Source organism: Doryrhamphus excisus, linkage group LG14 (genome assembly GCF_037039965.1).
Source record: "Doryrhamphus excisus strain RoL-2023G ecotype Guam linkage group LG14, RoL_Dexc_Guam_v1.1, whole genome shotgun sequence".
Taxonomy (NCBI): Eukaryota; Metazoa; Chordata; class Actinopteri; order Syngnathiformes; family Syngnathidae; genus Doryrhamphus; species Doryrhamphus excisus.
The window spans coordinates 5,378,704-5,405,000 of NC_136370.1; the positions used below are offsets into that span (position 1 = coordinate 5,378,704).

General features: G+C 40.9%; 1 protein-coding gene across 1 annotated transcript in view; it reads right to left on the minus strand.

Annotated features, from left to right (window-relative positions):
• Positions 1–21,982: 21,982 nt before the first annotated feature.
• LOC131140662 (transforming growth factor-beta receptor-associated protein 1) overlaps positions 21,983–26,297 on the minus strand; it is an 11,868-nt gene continuing 7,553 nt past the window's right edge. Inside the window, exons 7-11 of the mRNA XM_058091295.2 lie at positions 25,461–25,604; positions 25,247–25,381; positions 25,027–25,177; positions 23,263–23,681; positions 21,983–22,887 (exon numbers count right to left, since the gene is read on the minus strand). Coding sequence (XP_057947278.2) covers positions 22,753–22,887; positions 23,263–23,681; positions 25,027–25,177; positions 25,247–25,381; positions 25,461–25,604 — 984 coding nt within the window. The 3' untranslated portion in view covers positions 21,983–22,752. The remainder of the gene's footprint in view (positions 22,888–23,262; positions 23,682–25,026; positions 25,178–25,246; positions 25,382–25,460; positions 25,605–26,297) is intronic.

The following is a 26,297-nucleotide window of genomic DNA, read 5'->3' on the forward strand; positions in this document are numbered from 1 at the left end:
GTATGAATGTGAGTGTGAATGGTTGTTTGTCTATATGTGCCCTGTGATTGGCTGGCTGGCCACCAGTCCAGGGTGTACCCCGCCTCTCGCCCGAAGACAGCTGGGATAGGCTGGGATAGAAAAAGTGGTAGAAAATGAGTGAATGAATGAATAAATTGACACCAATTTTCCCAACTCATATGCATTTCAGTGCTGTGTCTTTTGGTCCTGGCACAGTTCCACTGTACTGTAGCATTTTTGTATCCTTGTTAAAACATATTGCTGTAGTATTCCTGTTGCAGTCCTCCTCCTTCGAACCAAAGGTTCATTTACTGTATTCCATAATGCATGTAACTTATGCATTCCTTCAGCATGTCCAGAAGTCCAACCTTTTGTGCGATGGTTATCATCCTCCACTGCCATTGGGCCCAGACTCTTTTGTCGACTTTGTGGGTTTTGTCAGGGGGGACACTTGTAAACATACAAAGACTGCAAGCTGGCAGTGACACAGGAGATACGGCAATGGTCTACAGCCAATCAGGACACCAAAGACAATGGGCGGTACAGACAGACGACTTCCCACAATGCAGTTCTTCTTACTGTAATTAAAGGGGAACTGTTATGCTTTTTCCACTTTTCTGACCTATAAATTTTGTTAGAATGTTGTATTATAGTCTTAAATGATGCCAAAGGTTCAGATCATGAGGTTGGATGGAGCTGGTGACTTCCTAATACGAGCGCCTCCAGGTACAAGCTGTACAAGCTGAGTGAGACCAATCCCAAGAGGCTCAGAGGTGGGCCATGGGTGGAATAAATTAAAATCAAGGAAATACAGCTGGACTAGGAGACCAGGGTTCAATTCCACCCTCGGCCATCTCTGTGTGGAGTTTGCATGTTCTCCTCGTGCATGCGTGGGTTTTCTCCGGGTACTCCGGTTTCCTCCCACATTCCAAAAACATGCTAGGTTAATTGGCCACTCCAAATTGTCCATAGGTATGAATGTGAGTGTGAATGGTTGTTTGTCTATATGTGCCCTGTGATTGGCTGGCCACCAGTCCAGGGTGTACCCCGCCTCTCGCCCGAAGACAGCTGGGATAGGCTCCAGCACCCCCGTGACCCTCGTGAGGAAAAGCGGTAGAAAATGAATGAATGAATGAATGAATGAAATACAGCTGGAATAGATGCAGATTCTGCAAAATCTAGAAAGCTTAAAAAAATTTTGAACATGGTGGCAGGGCTGCACTAAAATGAAAGCCTCTTGCGCTTCCCCTGACAGTTCCCCAAATCCCCCCACAGGGACCCGCCCCACTATTTGAGAAGCACTGCCCTAACCGAACTGTGACAGGACACAATCTGCAATCTTGTTTGTGCTCACATAGTAGAACGATGACAATTTAGAGGGAAAAAACTCCCATTTTTGCCTGTTTTTGTATGCAGGATGGATGTTTCTGTTTTTTGTCACCAGGCTGTCCGAGGCTGAACCCACACCCAGGAGAAGGACATAATTGTCGGTTGATGTAAGCAAGTCACGTGAGCCAGGCAACAGCTAAAGATACCACATGCCATCACAAATTTAATGTTTCAATAAACTCCACGGACCACTAAGAGCTACTTTAGACTTTATGAATGGCAGACTTGACGGGGGCCCCATGTGACTGGCTGCTAGGGAAATTACAGGGTCCTTGACACAAACCTGGACCCAAATGGAGCCGGAAGTGTAAAAACGACTTTTAAAGAAAAATGGCGGTGGTTGCCTAGGTGGTGATATGTGGGAGGTCACTGTGGGGAAGTTTTTGGGGTGGTTGGATAAACGAAATGAGCTTGAAAGACTCCGAAGTTTGAACCGTGCAAGCTTTTGGCCTCTGGGCTTGAAGTCAGAATTGAAATTGTGATTAAAATATAGCTTGTGATGCCAGACGGCGCTTGCCAGTCAAGCGAGTCGAGTGCAAGCTTATCGCAGCCGTGATGATAAGTTACGCTTCCGCAGTTTGCCTGCGCCAAGTTTATTCCTGAAACCATCTGACTCAGCTGTTTTTTTTTAAGGCAAGAAAACATCTGATTTGCTGCCGCCAGAGAGTCATTTAACTAAAAATACAAGAGGGGAAAAGTCTGAATGTATGGAAACAAACAAATGGGAGTGGTGTCTTCCTGGAAGGAGACCTCTCTCTCTCCACTTCAACACCTCTGTGAGATTTAGGATTGACATGTTTCTCCTCAGCTCTTCCAGCTGACTTCTAGAGAGCTACTGCTGCAGTATCCACAGACATGAGCTGTAGTGATGTTCCTTACAGGGCGTGGCATCCCTTTACAAAGACACAAACTTTTAATTATCCACGTCTGATCTTTTACCGAGTCTTTGTCTACATCAAAACACAAATATGCATCATTCGCTAACATTCCCCGGTAAATCTTCAGAAATTCCCTGTTAAAATAGATGCCAGAAAGCGTTTGCTTCTTGTGGGATGATTTTAAGATATCAAAGTTACAATACAAGCCGCATCAATGGGATTTTTCGGCATTTAAGTGCGGGTGGCGGCGTCCTGTATTTAGGGATAATGACAAATCTGCGACATCAAGCTGGTGAAAATTTCAGGTTTGACTGGCAGCGTCAGCCGTTTGTCAACAAAGGCCAAGAAACGCTAACAATGTGCGGAGGAGTCATACGCCCACTGCGTCCCATTTGACTCGGACTCGTCTAACAATTGATGATGCAGTTGCACTGTGTGTGGTACTCGTGGTGGCGCCTTTCACCTTGAGAGGTTAAATTCGAGGTCAGCTGGTTTTAAAAGGAGACGCTACTTAGCGCCCCACCACACAGCTTTGTGGGGAGACGACATACATTTTGCTAAATATGGCCGCAACCATGTCTACCTAAAAAATAAATGTTAGCTATACATTGGCGCCACAAAATGTATCATATATCACATATGGTGACAACGACCTCTGGTAGCCAGTCATTTTAATGCGCAATTTGTCTATGTCAACCGTAAGTTCAAGACCAGAGTTAGGTTGTGCTTTTTTGTTGTTGGCTGATGTTGAGCTGTGTAGGATGACACTAAAACCAAGACTTGCAAACAGCAAACCCAACTGTAACCAAATGAGGCGCATTACATCATGTACACTAAAGCCTCGGGAAATAGGCTTTCTTGTTTTTGCATTATCTTGCTCACAAACAAACAATGTAAAAGTTGTAATGGTAATGGTAATGGTAATGGTAATGGTAATGGTAATGGTAATGGTAATGGTAATGGTAATGGTTTTATTTCATTTGAACATGCATCAGATTACAATTGAATGCATCACATAATCAGTTCACAGTTCCACATGTCCAAAAGGAGTAGGAAGAAGCAAAGGTTATTAAATCCTACCCCTCCATCTGGTACTTTTACAATCACTAACTGTTACATTTGTTCACTTCCTGCTTTCCATAATACAGTTAAAGGTTTTTTTTGTTTGCTTTTTTAATAATGCACCTCGTACCGAAGTAGGAGGTGATATGAGCATCCAATGCCATAATGGGTACCATAGTAAGTGTCAATATAGTGATATATATAGCACATCATGACTGGTTCAAGACTCTTCATCCTTGTATTTAGCAAACATCAACTGCTTGTATTGTTTCTTGAATTGGCTCATCGTTGTGCATTGTTTGAGGTCCTTACTCAATCCATTCCATAGTTTGATTCCACATACTGAAATGCTATGGCTAGCATAACGTAGTCCTAGCATAGAAGTGTTTCAAATGTACTTCTTCCCTGAGATCATATTTCTCCTCTCTTGTAGAGAAGTATTGGATGACATTTTTAGCTAATTGGTTATTTTTAGCCTTATGCATTATTTTAGCTGTTTGAAGATGAACTATATCAGCAAGTTGAAGTATTTGTGATTTTAGAAATAAGGAGTTAGTATGTTCTCTGTAGGCGGCATTATGAATTATCCTTACTGACCTTTTTTGCAGTACATTTAGCGAGTGAAGATTGCTTTTATAGTTATTAGCCCATATTTCCACACAATAAGTAAGATATGGTAGAACCAGAGAGCAATAAAGAGTGTGGAGTGATTTCTGATTGAGAACAAATTTTGCTTTGTTTAATACTGAAATATTTCTGGCCACCTTATGTTGTATATTTGTAATATGAGGTTTCCAGCTCATATTTTCATCTATTGTGATCCCCAGAAATTTATTTTCGTTCACTCTTTCAATGTCCACAACGTTAGTGATAAGTTATCAAAAAGCCACAGACAAAAACAACACGCAGAAGTTATCCTTTGATGGTAGCAAACCCAGGTCTCTGTAGGCAGTTCAAAATCTGAACTTTTGAGGCATTTTCTTCTGCAAAATACCAAATTGCACGGCATTGAGAGATTCCACTGTTTGATCTGTAAAATTAGCACACATTTTCTAAAAGCCTTCCATGCCCAGAGAAACTCCACTGGATGCATTTAAATCGTTATTTTTGCCTTTTAGGTTTCAAGTTAATCACAGTCCCTAAAGTTCATAAATGAAGTGCCGAGGTGTAAAACTATTTACTGAACTCTTGTGGTTCAAGGCGCAGTAGACCTTGGCAGCAAGTAAACAAAAAACAAATTGAGCCACCTGCTTAAGTCCAAACCCAAACATCCTGTACTTTCTTTCAGCACAGTTTTCCTTTTAATTAAGTATCAGCCAAAAGCTAAACCCACTCCACCAAACTGCACTCAATAAAAGAGGCGACGGGTCATACTTTAGTCTAAGGAGCCATTCTTTTAGGTTGAAGAGTGTTTTGTTGGTAATCCAAGAGCATCCCAGAATAAGTCAGGATGAGGACATAGACAGAGGAGGTTTATTCCTTCTGGTTTGGGTTTTTGGTAGCCGAATCCTGGCAAGGGAAGACAGACTTGATATTTACCACAGAAGGGACGGACGCAAGGTGGCAAAACATGCCGTGCAGTGAGTTGGGTCTTGCCACTCTGTGACACAGCATGAATGTTTTTGAACTTGGGAAACCAACTAGTTTCAACACAGGTCGTCTCTGACCAGCCCGTTTACATTTGGACAGAATAAACCTTTGCAAACTCTAAAATCAGCTGTTTGGTGGACAGACGACACCGGCGGCCAAGTGCAAATTATAACTGCAAATACAAAAATACAACCAAAGCACGGTAAAAACGCAATGTCAATTAGGGAGACGTGCAAAGACAAGCCAGCAGCAAATAAGAAAATAGAACAACTGTCAAATCAAATTAACATATATCCTAAACAGCGGACGCCGTTCTAAAAAAAAACACCTTTAGCACCTTTAATTCCTTTTGGTGTGCTACACCCTGTAATGGTCAGCATGCCTAACATTTCAAGCAAGAAAATAAGACACATCTTTAAATGTGTTTATATTTTGTTTTCCTTCCATTCTATAGAATACAGTCATCCCTCGCTACATCGCAGTTCAAACATCGTTCCTTCACTCTATTGCGGGTCTTCAAACATTACATAATTCATGAATAAATGTGTGCTGCTTCGTGCTTTACTATGGCCAGTTTTTAGGGGCGGAGCCAGAAAATTTCTATTGGGGGTGGCCAAGGTGAGACCATTACTCACGTAGGAGTGGTAAGAAGTTCATTCATTCATTTTCTACCGCTTATCCTCATGAGGGGTGCTGGAGCCTATCCCAGCTGTCTTCAGGTGAGAGGCTGGGTACACCCTGGACTGGTCGCCAGCCAATCACAGGACACATATAGACAAACAACCATTCACACTCACATTCATACCTATGGACAATTTGGAGTGGCCAATTAACCTAGCATGTTTTTGGAATGTGGGAGGAAACCGGAGTACCCGGAGACGTGCACGTCTACGCATGCACGGGGAGAACATGCATATGCATATTTGAAGAAATTGTAAAAAAAAATGATGCATTTTCAATCATTCATTCATTCATTCATTTTCTACCGCTTATCCTCACGAGGATCGTGGGGGTGCTGGAGCCTATCCCAGCTGTCTTTGGGTGAGAGGCGGGGTACACCCTGGACTGGTGGCCAGCCAATCACAGGGCACATATAGACAAACAACCATTCACACTCACATTCATACCTATGGACAATTTGGAGTCGCCAATTAACCTCGCATGTTTTTGGAATGGTAGAGGAAACCTACGTATGCACGGGGAGAACATGCATATGCATATTTGAAGAAATTGTAAAAAAAAATGATGCATTTTCAATCATAAAAATGGCTAAATACACTGATATGGAAATACAGTACAAGTAATTAAGACCACCAACTTGTGAATGTAGTATTCTACATGGGTTACTAGGTGTCAGTAATTGTTGGATGAGACCGTCACTGATGCACAAGAACAAACTTGTATTTCCGAGTTACAGGAACAACAATAATACTCATAACCCAAGACAAGCTAAAACTCTGAATTTCCAACATCACTTCCGGTCCGCCATCCATTCTACTCCTTTACAAGACTTATTTTAATGGCGTACTTTCTCTGATTATGTCTAATACAATATATTGGGTAATGTAAATGTGACTACATGGGTGTTATTTTATGTTTAGATGGCTCTAACATGTGGAAGATTGTAAACAGGTTTTCTATACCATAACTACGTAAATATTCAATTTATAACAAAGCAATTGTACTTGACGGAAATTCATTTATCATACATCCATTTTCTATGCCGCTTATCGTCACTCGGGTTGTGGGGGTATGCTGGAGCCTATTGGGGCAGCAGGCGGGGTACACTCTCTACTGATCACCAGCCAATCGCAGGGCACATATAGACAAACAACCATTCACACTCACATTCATACCTATGGACAATTTGGAGTCACCAATTAACCTAACATGTTTTTAGAATGTGGGAGAGAACATGCAAACTCCACACAGAGATAACCAAGCAGAGATTCTAACCCAGGTCTTCCCGATATCCTGACTATGTGGCCAACATGCTACCCATTCACTTATCAATCTTAATGTAATGCAATGTAACTCTGCCAGAGCGATTGCAGCAGGGAATACTTGACTCCGCCTCCGACTGCACGTCAATGTTATTGATCGTGACCACGGATGACAACAATGCACTAGAAACTACTAATATGAGTCAGTGTTGCATTCCATGACTTTGGCCCAACACCTTTTCACAGAGGATACCTTTGTAAAAAGCAGGCTTTGCTACACATCTTAAAATAAAACCTGGAGCTTTGCCAACTTTGCCCAACACACTTTCAATCCACTAATGTGGGACTTAACTTAGGGTGAACATGCGATGTTGTATCTGCATGTTCAAGTCCACGTCACTCTTCAGCTGTAATAATAAACACTGTGTGGTGGTCTACAGGATCCAATGTTCCTGCACAAGGCGAGAAGAACAAACATTTTCCAGAGACCTTCACGTCCCAGGCTAAGCGGCACCAGCAACACAAAAGCGAGCGGCTCTGTAATTTGAATGCAGTGACCACGACGTTGGACCTGTAGAAGTGTGCCGCTCCACATCTAAGACTTGCTCTCCTAAAAACAAAATAACAGTAATGCCGTTTGTCATTCCTTCAGTTGTATCCACAATGAATAAAGCACAATGACGTTCAAGCCTGATGACTACTCATCGCTTTTGTAATTCTGAAGTAAATCTCCCCATTTTTCTCGAAAACAAGGATTGGTGTTGAGGACACATCTTTGTCTGTCTTCACAGGGGGAAAAAAACCCAGTTTGTGTCTTTTAGGGGTTTCCACAGACTAATCCCGTACCTCTCACCTCTTTGTAGCTATTTGTAGTTGTGGATTTCCAAACAGAATCTCCAAATGTGGAAGTCTGAGGTGATGTGGTCAAGGAAGAGTCTAATACAGTTTGCTTTGTGGCTCATGCCGGCCAAACACGTTGAGTCACACTTTGGACCTGGTCTGCACTCACTTTAAATAACAGCGAGTTTTATAGACATGTTTTCATGGCTTTTAAGTGCTATTATTTGTCATCCACACAAGCACCGTGTCCTACAGAGGCCACATATTTACACACAAAAGACAAGCATTCTAACAGCATGTCGCCTCAGGGTGACAAAAGTGAAGGGACTCGAATATGTATTCTCTATACGGCCAGCAGGTGGCGACAAGGACGCCAAACAAATGATTAGTTCAAAGCCCATGGGAAAACTCATATATCTTCTCTCTAAATATGCCCCCATTGCCCATTTCTTGAAATTAAATAATATTTAAGATAATGAGTATGGATTACTTTATGGTACTGCTCACCCTCATTCAAATATGGATCTAAATAGACAAATGCCAAAATTTGAGGTTTCTCACATCCACACACGATTGGGTGTCTGCATCCACTTCTTTTACAAGGCCCTGGTGGCTTGTTGGCGAGATTAAAAGGAGCAAAAGAGGGAAGTCAGGTGGCGCTATAATGCAGATGGTGACATTTAACTTTAATTAAAACGTCCTATATTTAAGGGCGTAGTCACACTGGACGAATGGTGCCGTGCCTGGGCCTACTTAACACCTGGCGCAGAGTATGTTTGGCTAGTTTGAGTCCGCTGGTTCCTTTCCTTTGGGTTGATTGGATGTGGTCACGTATTCAAACTCGGGATGCTCCAATCAGAGCTTTATGTTGCCGATTTCGGTTCCGATCATTCATTCAGATCGTCCGACACCGATCACATGGATCAAATGTACGTATTTCAATTCATTTATAATGAGTGCTATTGGGTCGCTATTAGACATTGCCAAATAGGCCAATAGGCAATGTTCATTAAACAACAACACACAAGCAGTGTTTGGAGGACATATTATAATGGCAACAATAGTTAGTTTACTTCTTCGTTTTCTTTCTCTTTCGGCTTTTCCCTTCAGGGGTCACCACAGCAAATCAGTCTCCTCTATCCAACCCTGTCTTCTGCATCTGCCTCTCAAACACCAACTACCCTCATGTCCTCCTTCACTACATCCATAAACCTCCTCTTTGGTCTTCCTCTACGCCTCCTACCTGGCAGCATCCTTCTACCAATATATTCACTATCTCTCCTCTGGACATGTCCCAACCAAGGGCTCTAACATGTAATGTCCCTCTGATGTACTCCTTCCTCATCCTATCCATCCTGGTCACTACCAATGAGAACCTCAGCATCTTCATCTCTGCTACCTCCAGTTGTGTTTCCTGTCTCTAGACCAGGGGTCTCAATTAGAAAACAGAAAAATATACAAACTTTTCAGTGCTTTGGTTCCGATTTTCTACAATAAAAGCTCTGATAAAACATTCCACTCAAATATTTTAATTTTTCTGCACAAAATAGGATGAAAAATAAATAAACAAATCAAGAATAAAGAAAATCAATCAATCAGTAATAAATAAATATAATAATAATAATGAAATGGCAAATAATAAAAACTTAAGAAACCACATATAGTTGGTGGGTAGACAAATGATTTTTTTCAGATTAAAATGAACAAAGCATTATTAGAGCCCTGTAGACATGACAAAACACGACTATAGTCACATTTATACTCTTTTTATTTACAACATATTGCGCAACTGCAGGGTCTTGAGACACATGCTAACTCGCGAACTAAAGAGCTAGCGACCTAAACGGTAGCCTTCAAGTTATTTCCTTTAAACTAAATAGCCAAAAACTTACCACTTCCACACGGATAGGGAGGATAACTATTAACAGTTATTTAACCTTTAACATGAACATTAATCAAACGTAATATTTTTTTATTTTTATTTATTGTGTAAATGATACCATACAGCATCCATATCAAACTGTCCTGCGGGCCACATTTGGCCCGCGGGCCATTTGTTTGAGACCCTTGCTCTAGACCAAACAACATGGCTGGTCTCACCACAGTTTGGTAAACCTTTTCTTTCTCTTCCTTTCCTCTTCTATCACACATCACGCCTGACACTTTTCGCCACCCGTTCCATCTTGCCTGCACACGCTTCTTCACCTCCTTTTCACAATCGCACAATCTGAAAAGGTTAGTGTACGTACCCTGCAATATGGACATAACATCCACTTCATCGACTTCCCTGTGGGGGAAAAAAACCAGCTCCAAACTAACCGCATTGCTTGTTTGTTTTAAAAACAAAATGTCATTGTGACAAAAAGTCACATTTGGAATCTGAAGACCAGCAGCTCGACGGATAATTCTAGCTGGCTAGCAAAATGTGTCAAGAAACATGCAGGAGAAGTGGAACACCAATAGGTTTGACAACGGAGTGATCCAACACACTGGCATTGATTGGCGCTGCCTGTGTCAAGCTGTCCTTACGGAATGATTCTCGTGGCAAGATGGGAACAAGTACGTTCCTCGTAGAAAAGGTTTATTGCCATGTATGATCAAACACATACTAGGAATTTGTTTTGGTATAGTAGGTGCATACACATCTATTAAAAAAGAATGAAAAATACAAAATATGAAATACAAAATATGAAAATACAAAATATACAGAATAACAGTATAAATATATGTACACAGTCTTTTTTTGTACACAGTCTTTTATCCCCCTTATTTTTAGTTTTTTGTCATACAGTTCCTAAATGTATCTCAAAATAAAACACTGTGTGAATAATATTTTACTTAAAAAAAAAATTTAAGTAAATTTTAAAATACTTTTAATTTTACTTCCCTGAAATTACAATGTTATTTTTTTCAAAATAAAGTTCTCAAGTTCACAATTTTTTCTTGCAAAATACTGACTTTTTGCCCTATATTTTTAAAAAAGTCTAATACAATGTTATATTGTAAAAATGTATGTTAATTTAAACTCCAAAAATTACATATTTTCTCATATTTAATAAAAAATTCCTTTCATTATCAGTACTTTGAAAAGATGAACTGAGCTTGTAGGCAGTCATCACATCCCATTTCAAATGATCTTCATACCAGCAAGCACTTCACTTTCACTCCATATGCCCCCCTGAAGCCCCTCACTTGATTGCAGTTTGATTCCATCTTTCACCTCAAAGAGTTAGCGGTTTGCTTCATTGAAATCAAGCTAATTATAGCCCCTGCCTGCGTACAAGCCGCTACCGAAAGCTATATTTTCATCCACTATTATGCCCCTAAAAATTTTGTGACTGCGAAACACCCTTTCCAAATTAAAGGTCGGATATGTGCCAGAAGCTACTATTATAAGCAAAGGGGAGGGTTTTTCTGTTTTTTTTTTTGTGCAGCGTTTTGCAGTTAAAAAGTGTCTTAGTTTCTCTAGCCTCTCCCAGTCTCAAGAGAACACTTTAGCACTCCAGCTTGTAAAAAAAAAAAATCTTCCAGTGTGTGGCAATTTGCACCTTAAGGCATTGCATATATCTACTTAAAAGCAACTGTATGTAGCAATTTGACTTTCAATAAAAGCTTCTAAATGACTTGGATGGTATGCTCTCTTGTAATAAGGCCAAAAGGCTCTCTGTTGTTGCTATGGTGACTCCAGATGACCTACTTTTAATGGTAGTGTAATATCGGTGGGCCAGCCTCGACCACCAATGTGTGGTGCTAGTGCCTGCGTCACTGTTAGTTTTACTAGTACTAGTGCAATTTTGCTAGTTTTTCAGCATTGCATTGCAGTGATCATAAAAGCATGCTAAAGGGTTTTGCTCCATACTGCTACGACAACATTGGTTCTGTTGCTGCGCCAGTCCAACTGTAATAAGCAAATTTCCGTCAAGTAGAATTCCTTCTTTTTGAACACAAAGAAAACCTGTTTACAACCTTTACAGTAAATATGCATTTTAACATTATTAGAGCCCTCTACCCATGGAATAACACCCCTATAATCACCTTTACACTTGTATTACCCATTATAGTAGACATAAAGAGAGAGAAAATAAAACACATTAGCATTGGGAGATTTCTGTCTCGTCTCATCAATGTATTATTTCTGACACCTAGTGACCAGTGTCCTTATCCTCACGAGGGTCGCGGGGGTGCTGGAGCCTATCCCTGCTGTCTATGAGCGAGAGGCAGGGTACACCCTGGACTGGTCGCCAGCCAATCACAGGGCACATATAGACAAACAACCATTCACACTCACATTCATACCTATGGACAATTTGGAGTCGCCGATTAACCTAGCATGTTTTTGGAATTGGAGTATTCATTCATTCATTCATTTTCTACCGCTTTTTCCTCACTAAGGTCGCAGGGGGTGCTGGAGCCTATCCCAGCTGTCTTTTTGGGGCGAGAGGCGGGGTACACCCTGGACTGGTGGCCAGCCAATCACAGGGCACATATAGACAAACAACCATTCACACTCACAATTAACCTAGCATGTTTTTGGAATGTGGGAGGAAACCGGAGTACCCGGAGAAAACCCACGCATGCACGGGGAGAACATGCAAACTCCACACAGAGATGGCCGAGGGTGGAATCGAACCCATTTGTGCAGCCTGACAGTTCACTTTTATGGGCTTCAACAACTTCATCTACTCGTCTACTTGACTGATCGCTGCTGTTTTGGTTCTTCATTAAGCGCCATGTAGAGCATATGCGAGAACCCTGTGTTGGGGTTGTCGGTGTTTAGACAATGGAAAGCTGTTTTTAGGATGCGGTGGTGAATCACAGCGCCGTCACCGCTGCGGTCTTTTGATTTATTGCAAAATTCTAAGCCGCATGGTTATGAATATAAAGCGACGACGCGGCCAAATGAAATGAGCAGGACAGCACGTATAGATAGATTAATTCAAAGAATAAGTATATTTTTACTTGGGAAACATCCTGTGCTCTTGCATCTGCTCCTGAAATTGCCTCGAGTGTGGCTTATGTGTTGGTGCGTGCAACCACAAAGTGCACGTCAGCACACAATCATCTATTCTTTTTGCACTCTGGTGGAACTTTTGATGGAGGCCTTGTTGCGCCCAGGACTTTTAGCTACATGGAAATAGAATGGTAATTCTATGCTGGTGTTCAGATCGCTTTAAATAGCTATGTCATAACTTAGAGAGAATTGAGGAATACACACGACTTGCTTAAGTCTCGAGGGTTCCATGCAGCCTTTTTGGTATTCTTTATAGTGAGAATTGAGGCCCAGATAAGAGTAGCAAGGCAGTTACTATGACTCCACTGCCTGATACCAGAGGGTGAGTTTTAAACTGGGCGGACCGGCAGCGTTAAATGTCTAATTATGCCCGAATCCAGTGTTCTCCACTTTCCCATGGCTAACTTAATGTGCCAAGTGCTCTGTAATCAGTCGTGTCCAACGCCACATGAGACGCCGCGTCACCGATAAAACTTTGAAAGAACATAAGTCCCTGCTGTTGTCAAACCTTTAATTAGGTCCCTTTCACACGGGACAGAACAAGAAGACATTTTTATGGACCTATTTTCATCACCTGCACATTACCCAGCAGCCCTCCTTAGAATTAGAAGAGGCCTCCTTTGATTTATACCTTGACTTCATTTTAATTTCTAATTATTTACTTGTCTTTAAGCTTGCTGTGCAGGCGTACTTTGCAGCAGCCAGCAGGGCTTACTGTCATTACAGGGTGTGGAACAATGCAGCAATCACGGCCCCCACTGGTGGCACAATCCACTTGTTGACAACGTAGCAGGAAAACTACAGAACACTTTCTGGCTTGTGTTTTTTTTTTCCCTTTCAATTTTTCTTCCAATGCCAATGTTATAAATCACACTGCCAACATAAACCCTGTGTTTATTGTAAACATCTATGTTATATTATGTTACCACTTTATCCCCATCTCAACATCTTGCTTTTATTTCAATGAAAATAGGACTTTATCCGAGTAAATAGTTCAATCTCATAATATTATCACTCAATAACACGGGTTCAGCAGCTGCAAAATGAAAGCTATGTTACCTGGTTTGCTTTTTAATTTACCAAGCAGCAGTACTTTAAGTGAAAAAGGCAAGTTAACATAGACAAAACCCACAAAATCCCAGGTTTAGTTCAAAACGTGTACGTTTTGAATAACTTTGTAAACCATCTATAGTTTCTTGTTCACTGGTATAATTTTCCTCTTCGGGTGCATTCCTGTATACTTCTGAAATAGTGACATACCTATACATACCTATAAAAATACAACTTTATATTTAAATTATTTATATCACAATAATTATTTTGTTTTGGTAATTAGGAATACTGTACTAAAATGTATTTGTCATTTACTATAAATCACAACTTCAATAACTTTTCTTGCAGACACAATTTCAATGTAATTATGACCACTGTTGCTAGGTAAAAAAACGGGGCACATTTATTTACGCCCCAAAGGGCAATGAAAAAAACCTGCCAGCTATAATGTCATTAAACTAAACTGTTTAATGGCTGTTTAATAGACACATATTTACATCTGTCAAGCACAGTGCAGAGATTATGTTTATGGAAGAACTGATTTACATTTTGGGGGTGATTCTTTAATATTGCAGGATATGACCGTTTTCGGCATTTGTGCATTTAACTCCACCCAAAAATATTCAAAGCACTTGTTTGGGACATTTAGACTTGCGGGTATATTGTGCTAACATGCTAGGTGTCCGCAGGCTGATGTTAGCATGATAATGTTAGCATAGCATTTTTGCTATTTTCATAGCGAGAGACATTCAGTAGATAAACTTTTAACACGCAAGGTGTTGGCATGCTAACATGCTAACGTTAGGGTAAAAATGATACTCTGTTAGCATAGTATCATCTCTACCCATTTTCAAAGGTAGATATATATATCAACACTTAGCATAATTATGCTAGGTGTTGGCATGCTAACAATAGCGTGTTGATATTGCTAGCATTCCACTATTAGCATAGTAGCTTTTTTAGATGTTTTCATTGGTAGACACTTGCATAAATACTTAGCACCATTATGCTCGTTGTTACCATGCTAACATGAGCATGTGAGCATTGTTAGCATGCTGACATTAGAATAATAGTATTCTGATCCATTTTCATGCTCCATGCTAATATTAAAAGCTAATATTGTTAGCATTCCTAACATGCTTATATTATTAAATTAGTATTTTTTGCCATTTTCAAGGGCATGTTTGCGTTTCGAGCATGCTGACACTGGCATTGTAACATTTGTATCCATTTTCTTACATAGATACTATTATGCAAGATGTTAGCATGGTAACCCCCAAAATCAGTTCTTCCATATCCCACTTCCGACAATACCTGAAAATGTTATCCAAATCCATTTTCAAGTTATTTTGAAAACAAACAAACAGATAAATGCTTGGCACTCTTTGAAATAACACGAAAGAGAAGTTAGCATCAATTTATTGACAGTTAAATGCAACAATACCTACAATCTAATAATAATTGAAGTGTGATGGCCGTGGATGCGGGCTGCACGGTGTACAAGTGGTTAGCGGGGACTCCGGTTTCCTCCCACATTCCAAAAACATGCATGCTAGGTTAATTGGCGATTCCAAATTGTCCATAGGTATGAATGTGAGTGTGAATGGTTGTTTGTCTATATGTGCCCTGTGATTGGCTGGCCACCAGTCCAGGGTGTACCCTGCCTCTTGCCCGAAGACAGCTGGGATAGGCTCCAGCATGCCCGCGACCCTCACGAGGATAAGCGGTAAAAAATGAATGAATGAATGAATGGACGTGGATGCTTTGCAGCTCACTTTCTGGTGTACTCCCATTAATCGTCTTTCATTTTCATCTGCTCATTGTCACTGTGTAGCTCAGTTGTACTGAGCAGCCAGGACAGAGATATGTATTGCTTTCCTATGTTGCATTATGTTTATCATCATTTGACTTTTTTGCCATGACTGCTGGAGTGGGATCATAAAAAATAAAGAAAATGAACACACTTAGTATTAATGCTGAGTCGCCACTCATTTGCCTCCCAGCCCAACTTTCGACTTAGTCAGCGGTTCTGCTTGGTTCCATTTCCATAACGTCATTGGTTTCGGGTGATAGACTTGACCATGAGGGCCTGCATTGTTAAAACGCCGGTGATTGACCTCAACTGGACCTTTTTTGGGGGACTATTAGCAGAATAAAATGTGGTATAAACACGTCCAAATGTGCCAAAGCGTGCCAGGTGAGCAAAATTTATCATATAAAATTGTGCTTATTAGTTGTGCACAGGGTACAGTTCATTAAACTAATACTACTTAATTTGTTTAGGATAGCATTTATAGCTTCACAAGCACTTTACCCGAAAAATATAATTTACAGTACTTAGTGAAAACAAATTATTTACAGATAAAAGGTAATGTCATTCAATCCTTACACAAAGCTGTGTGTTTTATTGCAGCCATAGTCATGTATGGGGCCCATGTCTACATGGATGCATACATGCACAAGACCAGAATGGGTGTCTCATGTGGTTTTGGACTCAGTCCCTGGGCGCCTCCAGTGGGACACACAACACTCTCCCACGGGCGTGCTGCCAAACCCCCCATAGGAAGTAGCCTGTGTTGGGAGTTATAAAAAGATGCGTTTGATCATCCTCTTTGGCTATTTCTTCCCATACTGACGCCACTGTATCTATAGAATTTGTTTTTGCGGGCGACGTGGAAATCATTCAAGGGTTTCTGTTAACTAACCATTATTGCTGTCAAATTGAGATCCTCCTTGTCTCTCAGCGACCGCTAAGCGACAAGAAAATGCGTCACGAGGGAACGTCGTGCGGTAATTTGTGGCTTTAGCTGGAACTGTGGTGCACAGAGAGACATTGTGTGTTCATATTTTTCCCCTCCTCACCCTCAGCGGGCGTCTTTCATGGAGGTACCCACAGCAGGGGTCCTCAGGCTGTGTGTGCAGCAAATAAAAACCTAAAAAAAACGTTTACTATAAACACAATAACAAATGATCTCCTCTCTGAGCTACCACCTTACCTGGCGGAGGAGTTTACGTGTCCTGATGATCAGGTCAGGTGTTTTATGCCCATGACAAACACAATGACCCCACGTCCAGACAATGGAGGTTACTTTCGCCTTCATTGAAGATGTGATTCTTAATGGGACGCTTCCTAAAGACACAATGTGCCACTGAGACCCAACATGGATATGTTTTCCTGTTTTGTCATGAGTTATTTCATGAATTGAGTTCAATTCAGTAGTGAAGTTCACCTTATTTATCAAAATGTTCATTCATTCATTCATTCTTTCCTCACGAGGGTCGCGGGGGTGCTGGAGCCTATCCCAGCTGTCTTCGGGCGAGAGGCGGGGTACACCCTGGACTGGTGGCCAGCCAATCACAGGGCACATATAGACAAACAACCATTCACACTCACATTCATACCTATGGACAATTTGGAGTCACCAATTAACCTAGCATGTTTTTGGAATGTGGGAGGAAACCGGAGTACCCGGAGAAAACCCACGCATGCACGGGGAGAACATGCAAACTCCACACAGAGATGGCCGAGGGTGGAATTGAACCCTGGCTGAGGTCTGCGCGCTAACCACTAGACCGCCGTGCCGCCCTTATCAAAATGTTGGCACTTGAAATGCTACTGAATTAAAGAAATAACTTAGAAATAACTAGCAAAACAGGAAAGCAGTGTCCGTGTGGTGTCTCGCTGCCACACCGTGTCTTTGGGAGCATTCACATCAAGAATCCCATCTCCAATGGAGGTAAAAGTAACCTTACAGGAAATGTTCATTCATCCCTTTCACTCATCGTTTATATGCATTTGGAATTGTTCACGGCATGTAAAACTACAGAAACGTGTTTTGTGTTACATTTTTTGGCTTTCTGAAGCGGATGAATTGGATTTACAGTATTTCATTTTGTTAGCATCCGTTTTAGTTATAGTTGGACGCTCTGGAACAAACCGACTCTAACCAAGGTTCTACTGTATTTATATTATCAAGGAAAAAAATGGAGGCTGATCATTGCAATTTCAAGTATTTTTCTTCAAAAACGCTTCAAAAATAATTATTATAGTATAATTCTTCAAAAAGTGATATATTTGGACAAACAACGGTAATAACAATGTTCCTTCCCTTTAATCGAAACTAAAAGAATCTATTCTGGCATTTTCTATAGCAATCACCCTGCTCGGTCTTTGTAAGTAAAAAAATATATATAATTATTTGGCATCAAAGGTGATAAACAATCACCTTTGAACCATTTAAAAAGCATTGAAGTTTCCAGAATATGAAATCCATTTTTTGCTACCAACATGTAAACAGTTACAGGCCACAGCCCAGACATCTTTCCTTTAAATTTAGAAAAGCACACGACGGAAATGTTCTTGCGCTGAGGGATATTTATAAGTGTGACCAGAACTGTTGATGTTTGCATCGAATCCACCGCCGCCTCACGTGTCAAGTCACCATCTTATTCTGTGAACATTGGACACCTTTCATGTGAAGAAAACAGCAAAGTTCATTTGAAGGTTAAAATGATGCTCAAAAAAACATTGGACAAAAATTGTGGGACACCAATTGCTTACACTGTTGCTATTAATAATCTTAATACCTTATAATGACTTCCAATTGCTTACCAAAGTGAACTCACATTGAGCTTATATATAAATGGTAGTAAACTATATTATATACACAGTCGTGGTTTGAACATCCCACCCTCACTCTATTGCATTTTCCATCCATCCATTCATTTTCTATGCCGCTTATCTTCACTCGTGTGGCTGGTATGCTGGAGTCTATCCCAGCTGTCTTTAGGAGAGCAAATGGCAGAGATGCATGAGCGGAGAATCAAACCCAGGTCTCGCCATGAATACACTTTCCTTAAATTTAAGTTTCTTTCTTTCGGCTTTTTCCTCAAAAACATTTGAACTCATTAACAAATTCATTCATTCAATCCAAGCCATTTTTCAAAAGGCAACACCTTCAGTTCCGGCCATCAGCACACAGAACATTGTGTTTTATGACTATATAATCTACCAAAAGAAAGATTAGACTCCCGTCAGAAAAAAAAGTTTGTTTCTACCTTTTTCCATTCTTTAGTAATTAGCAGTAAAACATATGGGTACGTTTTATGAAAATATCAGTTCCTGACTAAAACATTGGAGAAAAACAGCTTTTTGAGAAAAGGTACATTTGAAGCGTAACTTTTACTTGGACAATGAGTAACCTTCCAAATCCTACACTCCTTCAACCTCTTCTATCCTCCTTGCTGCCGAGCGTGTTTTTACATCTACGTGCATTCCAGCACCCCCGCGACCCTCGTGAGGAAAAAGCGGTAGAAAATGAATGAATGAATGAATGTATGCCGAGCTCTGATCAAATGCACTTCTGCCACCTTGTGGCTCTTTTCATGTCTCAAAACTACTCTAAAAGTGACATTCATTAGTCTATAAATACAGTACATCTTTGGGACCGGGTGTTGGGGTTAATTAAAACGTATTTGGTATCGAATGAGTTAAGCATTTTGAAGCATAAAAATGGCTAAATGAATGAAAACACATTCACAAATGTCATATGAAGTGTAATGCACAATCTGTGACTTCTTGTGTACACCCTAAGAAGCAGGGACTGGGAATTGAGGTGTGTGTGACTGGTTAGCTGACTGCTATCAACAGATTAGCAGTTTAGAAAGTGGCCGACAGCAGCTCCTGTTTGAATGTTGAATCCAAATGTGTTCTCTGCTTGGTAATAAAGAAATTGAAGTGCATTGTGAACCATAAACAGCCGCAGTAGAGTAGTATTCTCCACAGGTAGTGTTCTAACTGTTGTTGTCACCAGGAAGTACACTGTCAATGCTAACGTGTGAGTCTGTCTTATCTTAGTTATGTCTAAGATGACTTATATTCTATTATTATGTCCACTCCATTGGGTAATACTACTATCAAAGTGACTATAGGGTTATCATTTTATGTCTAAAGGGCTATAGAAAAAGGAAAATATTAAATTTAGTAATATTGATTCCTACTTTGCGGAAACTCATTTACCGGTGTCGTTCTGGAACCAATTAACTAATGTATACGCACACACCCATACATGTGTATACACACACATATACTGTATATTGTATACAGCAGGGGTCTCAAACACGCGGCCCGCGGGCCAAATGTGGCCCGCAGGACACTAGTTTGTGGCCCCCGCCTTGATATGAAAGTTTAATGTTTGATTAAGTTTGATATGGATGCTGTATGGTATCATGTACCCAGGAAAAAATATTACGTTTGATTAATGTTCATGTTAAAGGTTAAATAACTGTTAATAGTTATCCTCCCTATCCGTGTGGAAGTGGTAAGTTTTTGGCTATTTAAGTTTAAAGGAAATAACTTGAAGGCTACCGTTTAGATCGCTAGCTCTCTAGTTTGCGAGTTAGCATGTGTCTCAAGACCCTGCAGTTGCGCAATATGTGGTAAATAAAAAAAGTATAAATGTGACTATAGTTGTGTTTTGTCATGTCTACAGGGCTCTAATAATGCTTTGTTCATTTTAATCTGAAAAAAAATAATTTGTCTAATAATTTGTCTCACCAACTATATGTGGTTTCTTTTTTGTGGTTTTTATATGTAACTATATAACTATATGTGGTTTTTATTATTTGCCGTTTTATCATTATTATTATATTTAATTATTACTGATTGATTGATTTTCTTTATTCTTTATTTGTTTATTTATTTTTCATCTTATTTTGTGCAGAAAAATAAAAATTAAGATATTTGAGAAGAGTGGAATGTTTTATCAGCGCTTTTATTGTAGAAAATCAGAACCAAAGCACTGAAAAAGTTTGTATATTTTTCTGTTTTTAATAAATGCGTTGGTTTTTTTTGGAAAACCTGATGCGGCCCAGCCTTGCCCAGACCCTAGCTCCAATGGCCCCCAGGTAAATTGAGTTTGAAACCCCTGGTATACAGTATAGTTTCCCACTGGACTGCAAGCTGTCTGTGGCATTGGGCTGAAGGGGTTTAGGGTAGATGACATCATTGTGGAATGTGCATAATTGCTCATGACACCCCTCCAAAAAACAAGGTTTGCAAAAAAAAAAAAAAAAGAGATCGTCTTATAGTATATGGTCAATTTGGAAATATAATGTTGTAATATAATGTTCTGTAATTATATATAAAGGGGCATTTTTTAAGTATTTTTAAAAGATGGATTTTAATACTGGTTAGATGCACAAAATGCATAAAGATATAATGGTATTCACATGACGCATGCCAGAAGGAGAAAGCCAACAGTCAAAGTGTAGTTTTATTGCAGCCTAAAGGCCTTTTAAGCAACCCTCCCTCTGACTCAATGACAACAATGGAGCGCTGCCACACAGCCTCACTGGGGAAGAAAGAATAAAGTCGAGCCAGAGCAAATGTCCTTGGGCTCTGTCATAATTCACTAATTGTCTACGCTGCATTGTGCCGCTCACTCCGAGCTACAGAGCCTGGCGGTGGTGCAAATGTAGTTAGCAGGTCCAGCTCAGGCTCAACTGCCATCAGTGTAACTAAAGCTTGGCTCCAGGATGGGGGGGGACTCATTGATGACAGAAATAGACAAATATATCCCTCGTTCGGTCTTGTCTAACTTAATAATATGTGTCTTCACTAAAATTTCAGAGAAACCGGGAGAAGCGCTGTTAAAAAGCTGACTGACTTCACTTCCCGTGCGTACAAGACGTACAATTTGCTAGCTCATAAAATTAGCTCTGCAGCCTGTTTACATTACTCTCCTTTTTTTAAAACCTGTAATTGTGATGTCCCTTTTGGCCATAAATGCACATTAATGCACACAGTGAGTAAACAAGGTGCAGTGGTGGAAAACTGTGATGTGCCACTGTAATGGTGCTTCAGTCTTCAGGTTGACCGCTGGTGGTTGAATGCCACTGTCTAATTGATGACTGTGCACCCTCCAGCATCCTTTACATTGCATTTTATGGCTAAATTGAGGTCACTCGGATGTGCACAAATGCGACGCCCTTTAAGGAAAGTGCAATGTTTGCTTTTTTGGAGCATTTTCAAACCCTTTATTTACACTATGCATGTGCCCGAGCTTGGTGAGTGACTCCCCGTTATGTTTTAAATCTGCAGTGGGGAGCGTGTCGATCATGGACCGCCGTACAATAAAATCCCCAGGGAATGCGCCCAAATGCTTAGGTCCAGGGGTCTCAAACACGCAGCCCGCGGGCCAAATGTGGCCCGCAGGACACTAGTTTGAGGCCCCCGCCTTGATATGAAAGTTTAATGTTAGTGCGGCCCACGCAAGTTTGATATGGATGCTGTATGGTATCATGTACCCAGAAAAAATTATTACGTTTGATTAATGTTCATGTTAAAGGTTAAATAACTGTTAATAGTTATCCCCCCTACCCGTGTGGAAGTGGTAAGTTTTTGGCTATTTAAGTTTAAAGGAAATAACTTGAAGGCTACCGTTTAGGTCGCTAGCTCTCTAGTTTGCGAGTTACCATGTGTCTCAAGACCCTGCAGTTGCGCAATATGTTGTAAATAAAAAGAGTATAAATGTGACTATAGTCGTGTTTTGTCATGTCTACAGGGCTCTAATAATGCTTTGTTCATTTTAATCTGAAAAAAATAATTTGTCTACCCACCAACTATATGTGGTTCCTTAAGTTTTTATTATTTGCCGTTTTATTGTTATTATTATATTTATTTATTACTGATTGATTGATTTTCTTTATTCTTGATGTGTTTATTTATTTTTCATCTTATTTTGTGTAGAAAAATAAAAAGTAAGATATTTGAGAACAGTGCAATGTTTTATCAGAGCTTTTATTGTAGAAAATTGGAACCAAAGCAAAGTTTTTTTAATTTTTTTGTTTTTAATAAATGTGTTTTTTTTTGTTTTTTTTTTTAAACCTGATGCGGCCCAGTCTCACCCAGAACCTAGCTCCAGTGGCCCCCAAGTAAATTGAGTTTGAGACCCCTGCTTTAGTCCAAAGAAATGCTGTTTCATGTTTAACGGTCAACGCAGCTGCTGTGCATAGGTTCGCCATAACGGTTCAAGGCAAAGTGGGACTGTGCTAGGTCCTTTTGGCAGATGATACACACCTGCCCCTTGACCATGCTGAACTTTGTTCTTGACGCTTGCATCTGGAAAGGACATGTTGGAAAAATTGCTTGTTTTGTATAACAACCCATTATTAGGGTATGGAAATGGTTCAATCGTCAGTTAATATTTCATCAAGCTAAAATGAAAACAAATACGGCTTATGTTCTAGTATTTAGCAGGCTGCTTTCTGGCTGCCATTGCCATTCAAGGGCAAGGGGGACAAAAGTGAAACTGTATACTGTTTCAAAACATGACCAAAAATGGTATGTGTTAACTATAATGTTTCCTATACTTGTTATTGTATGGAATTTGTACTAATAACAATTACATGCATAACATATTTTTACACTTGCTATGCTAGAATGCCCTTAAAACATCACTTTTACGTTTTGTCATGGTTAAAGTTACAAACCTACCCATGTGACTTTGTGCCGCAACAGCTCTGCGTGGGCCAGAGCTTTTTGTACCTTCATCATCCTCCCCTGGTGGAACATATCCCTGAGGGATCCAACGAGGAACTGGGAAACTAGTCCGACGGACCAGGATTCTGGCAGGAAGTGGAGAACCTCCGCCGCCAAGGCCTGAGGGTTGTTGTTGAGGAGATCCACAGCGGCGCTGGTGAGTTCCTCAGAGCTCAGGTAGATTTGAAGCAGGTCGATAAGCAAGGCTTTCCTGGACTGAGAGTCCTGGACCTGTGCGACCTGGTGGCAGTAGGCCTCGGCTAGCTGGGGGTCTCCCGTGTGGTGGACAATAAGCTGCAAGGCCTGGAGGTGTTCACCGGTTCTCCCCAGGATAATGGCCTTCTCCAAATGTAGTGTAGTGGTTTTGATTCTCTCTGGGGAAGGAGAACAGTGTTTTTTGATACAGTGAGAAGACATACACTGGAACCTCTAACATCAATTGCCGCCATCTATAATTTTAAAATGCATCTAAAGGACATTGAGCTAGGTGTTCCTTTTGCTTTTATAGTTTTTGACACATTTTACTATAAGTTACAAAAGGTAAGCAGTCCACCGTTCACAGTAGTAAGACCCCATATGCTTGTTATCAAAAGTTAACCCTCCTTTCATTTCCCTTTTGGATCCATAGAGGGCAACAAAGTCTACTCCTGTCAAAAATAGCGCGACAACCGCGTTAATTATTTGATCAATTACGTGAAAATATTTCGAGTAATTAACCAACGCGGGCCATGTGAAGCCCCACCTCTCATTTATGACAACAGACGGAAGTGTAGCGTCCCCACAATTCTACCGTTCTTTTCTAACATTAGCAGCATCGTTAACACATTAACAGCAGTGCAATTCCGACATCATATGCTGTATGAATCTACAACTCACACAGGTCTCCAACTTCTCCTCAGAACCACACTTCCTCATTGTCACGAGACGACTTTGAGATGCATTCATGAACACTCCGAAAATCACAATATCTTTATGTGTCTTTAATTAAATAAAACGACAAAGAAAAACAGCACGTCGTGGTTTATTTCTATCTCTCACTTTCGTAACCCTTATTGCGGAAGTACAAGCACTGCATTTAAATATATTGGGAAACCCCCCCAAAATACATGTCAATTCAACTTAAAAAAGACGTGGCGGCAGTGAATGCAACCCCTTATGGCTTGTAAGGCAGCGTTAAAGTGTGATTCAGATGTTGTGTTACTAGGACACTAGCGTTAGACGCATACATTTTCAGACGTGTTCTGTCTTTTAGTTTGCGTTATTTTTTTTATTTTGGATCTGTTAATACAGGGGTGTCAAACTCAACCAGACCGGGGGGCAAAACTCAAACGCAGATAACGCATTTCCAAGCATGCTTTGCTGTAGTTGAAATGATCACTTTTGACTGTTTTATGCCTCATTAAGGTGTTATTTTGTACCAACAGGGTGTAATAATTAAAATGCTGCTGCTTTTAGTCATGTAGTACAGTTAAAGAGGACCTGTTGTGCTAATTTTGTAGCCTCTTGTATTGAGTTGTGTAGTTGCGGGTGGAATACTTTAAAACAGTCAGTTTTCACAGGAAGCACAAAATCCAAAGAAATACAGCTGGAATAAGTACAGATTCTGGAAGAACTAGAAAGCTTTCTTTGCTGGTTATCTTGTGTAGCTGCTCAATAGGAGTCCACAAATTAATACAAAGCTTCCACTAAATTAGGATCCCTAATGAGGCGTCCACACACCGTATACAGCCGTGACATCAACAAACTCAGAATCCCACAGCAGCGTCTGCAACTTTCCTCTGGCGTCCTCCCGGAATGACTTCATTTCCTCTCCCTGCTGCAGTATGAGCGTCAGGTAGGCCATGGCCAGGGAGGTGTGATGGTGCCGCTCCTGGGGGGAACCATTAAGGCAATCAAGCATTTAATAACGTAGGCGTGTGATTAGATTTGACTCACCCACCTCAACGTTCAAGTGCTCAATTAGGAACTCCAGATACAAGACCAGCGCCAGAGGGTACTTCCTCAGGAGAGTGAGGATGTGCTGTGTCTCTAAACAGTCCTCCTGAGGGCGTTGGGTGAACATCTGAACACCTATCTTTGTTCCCACACATGCAGAGAAGAGATTATATGTCATATAAGGGAGTTTAAGTTCAATTTGAAACACTTGTAGGCACCTCCTGGTTTCTTTGCAAGGTCCAATCTGCAAACGTCCATATGGTGTCTTTGTCCTTCATCTGGCTGAGGCTACGCACGATGTGGCCATAGACGTCTGAGTGCGATGGGTCTTTGAGGATGCCGTCTGCTATCTGTACCCACACCTGGGAGGGTGTGATGGGGAAGAACAAAGTTAATGTACGCCATGGCTATTTCATCGTCGACTTCAGGAGATCCAGACCCAGCCACACTCCAGTCTGCATCAACGACACAGCCGTAGAAGTTGTGAGCGCAACCAAGTACTTGGGGGTGCACATCACAGACAACCTCGGCTGGTCAGCAGAGCAGCGACTGCACTTCCTGCGACGGATGAGAAGAGCCTCCCTCTCCCCTCCTATCCTGACCACTTTCTACAGAGGGACCATCGAGAGCCTGCTGACCAGTTACATCTCCGTCTGGACTGGGAAGGCTGCAAGGCCTTGGACTGGATGTTACTGCAGAGAGTGGTGAGGACAGCGGAGAAGATCATTGGGACCCCGCCCCCCCCCCCCCATTAAGGACATAGCAAACACCCGCTGCATATCAAGAGCCCGTCAGATCTACTCTGACCCGACACACCCCCAGCACGGACTGTTTTCTCGCCTGGCGTCAGGGAGAAGGCTCTGCAGCATCCGCTGTAGAACAACCAGGTTTAGAGACAGCTACTTCCCCCTGGCCATCAGACTGCTCAATGCCAAATAAGCCCCTCTACCTGCCCACACGCACAACCAAAACTTTAAATTATTGTTATTTATTCTAAATTATTTAAATAATTTGTACAAATTACTGTTTACGCTGCACATTGTTGTTCATATTTG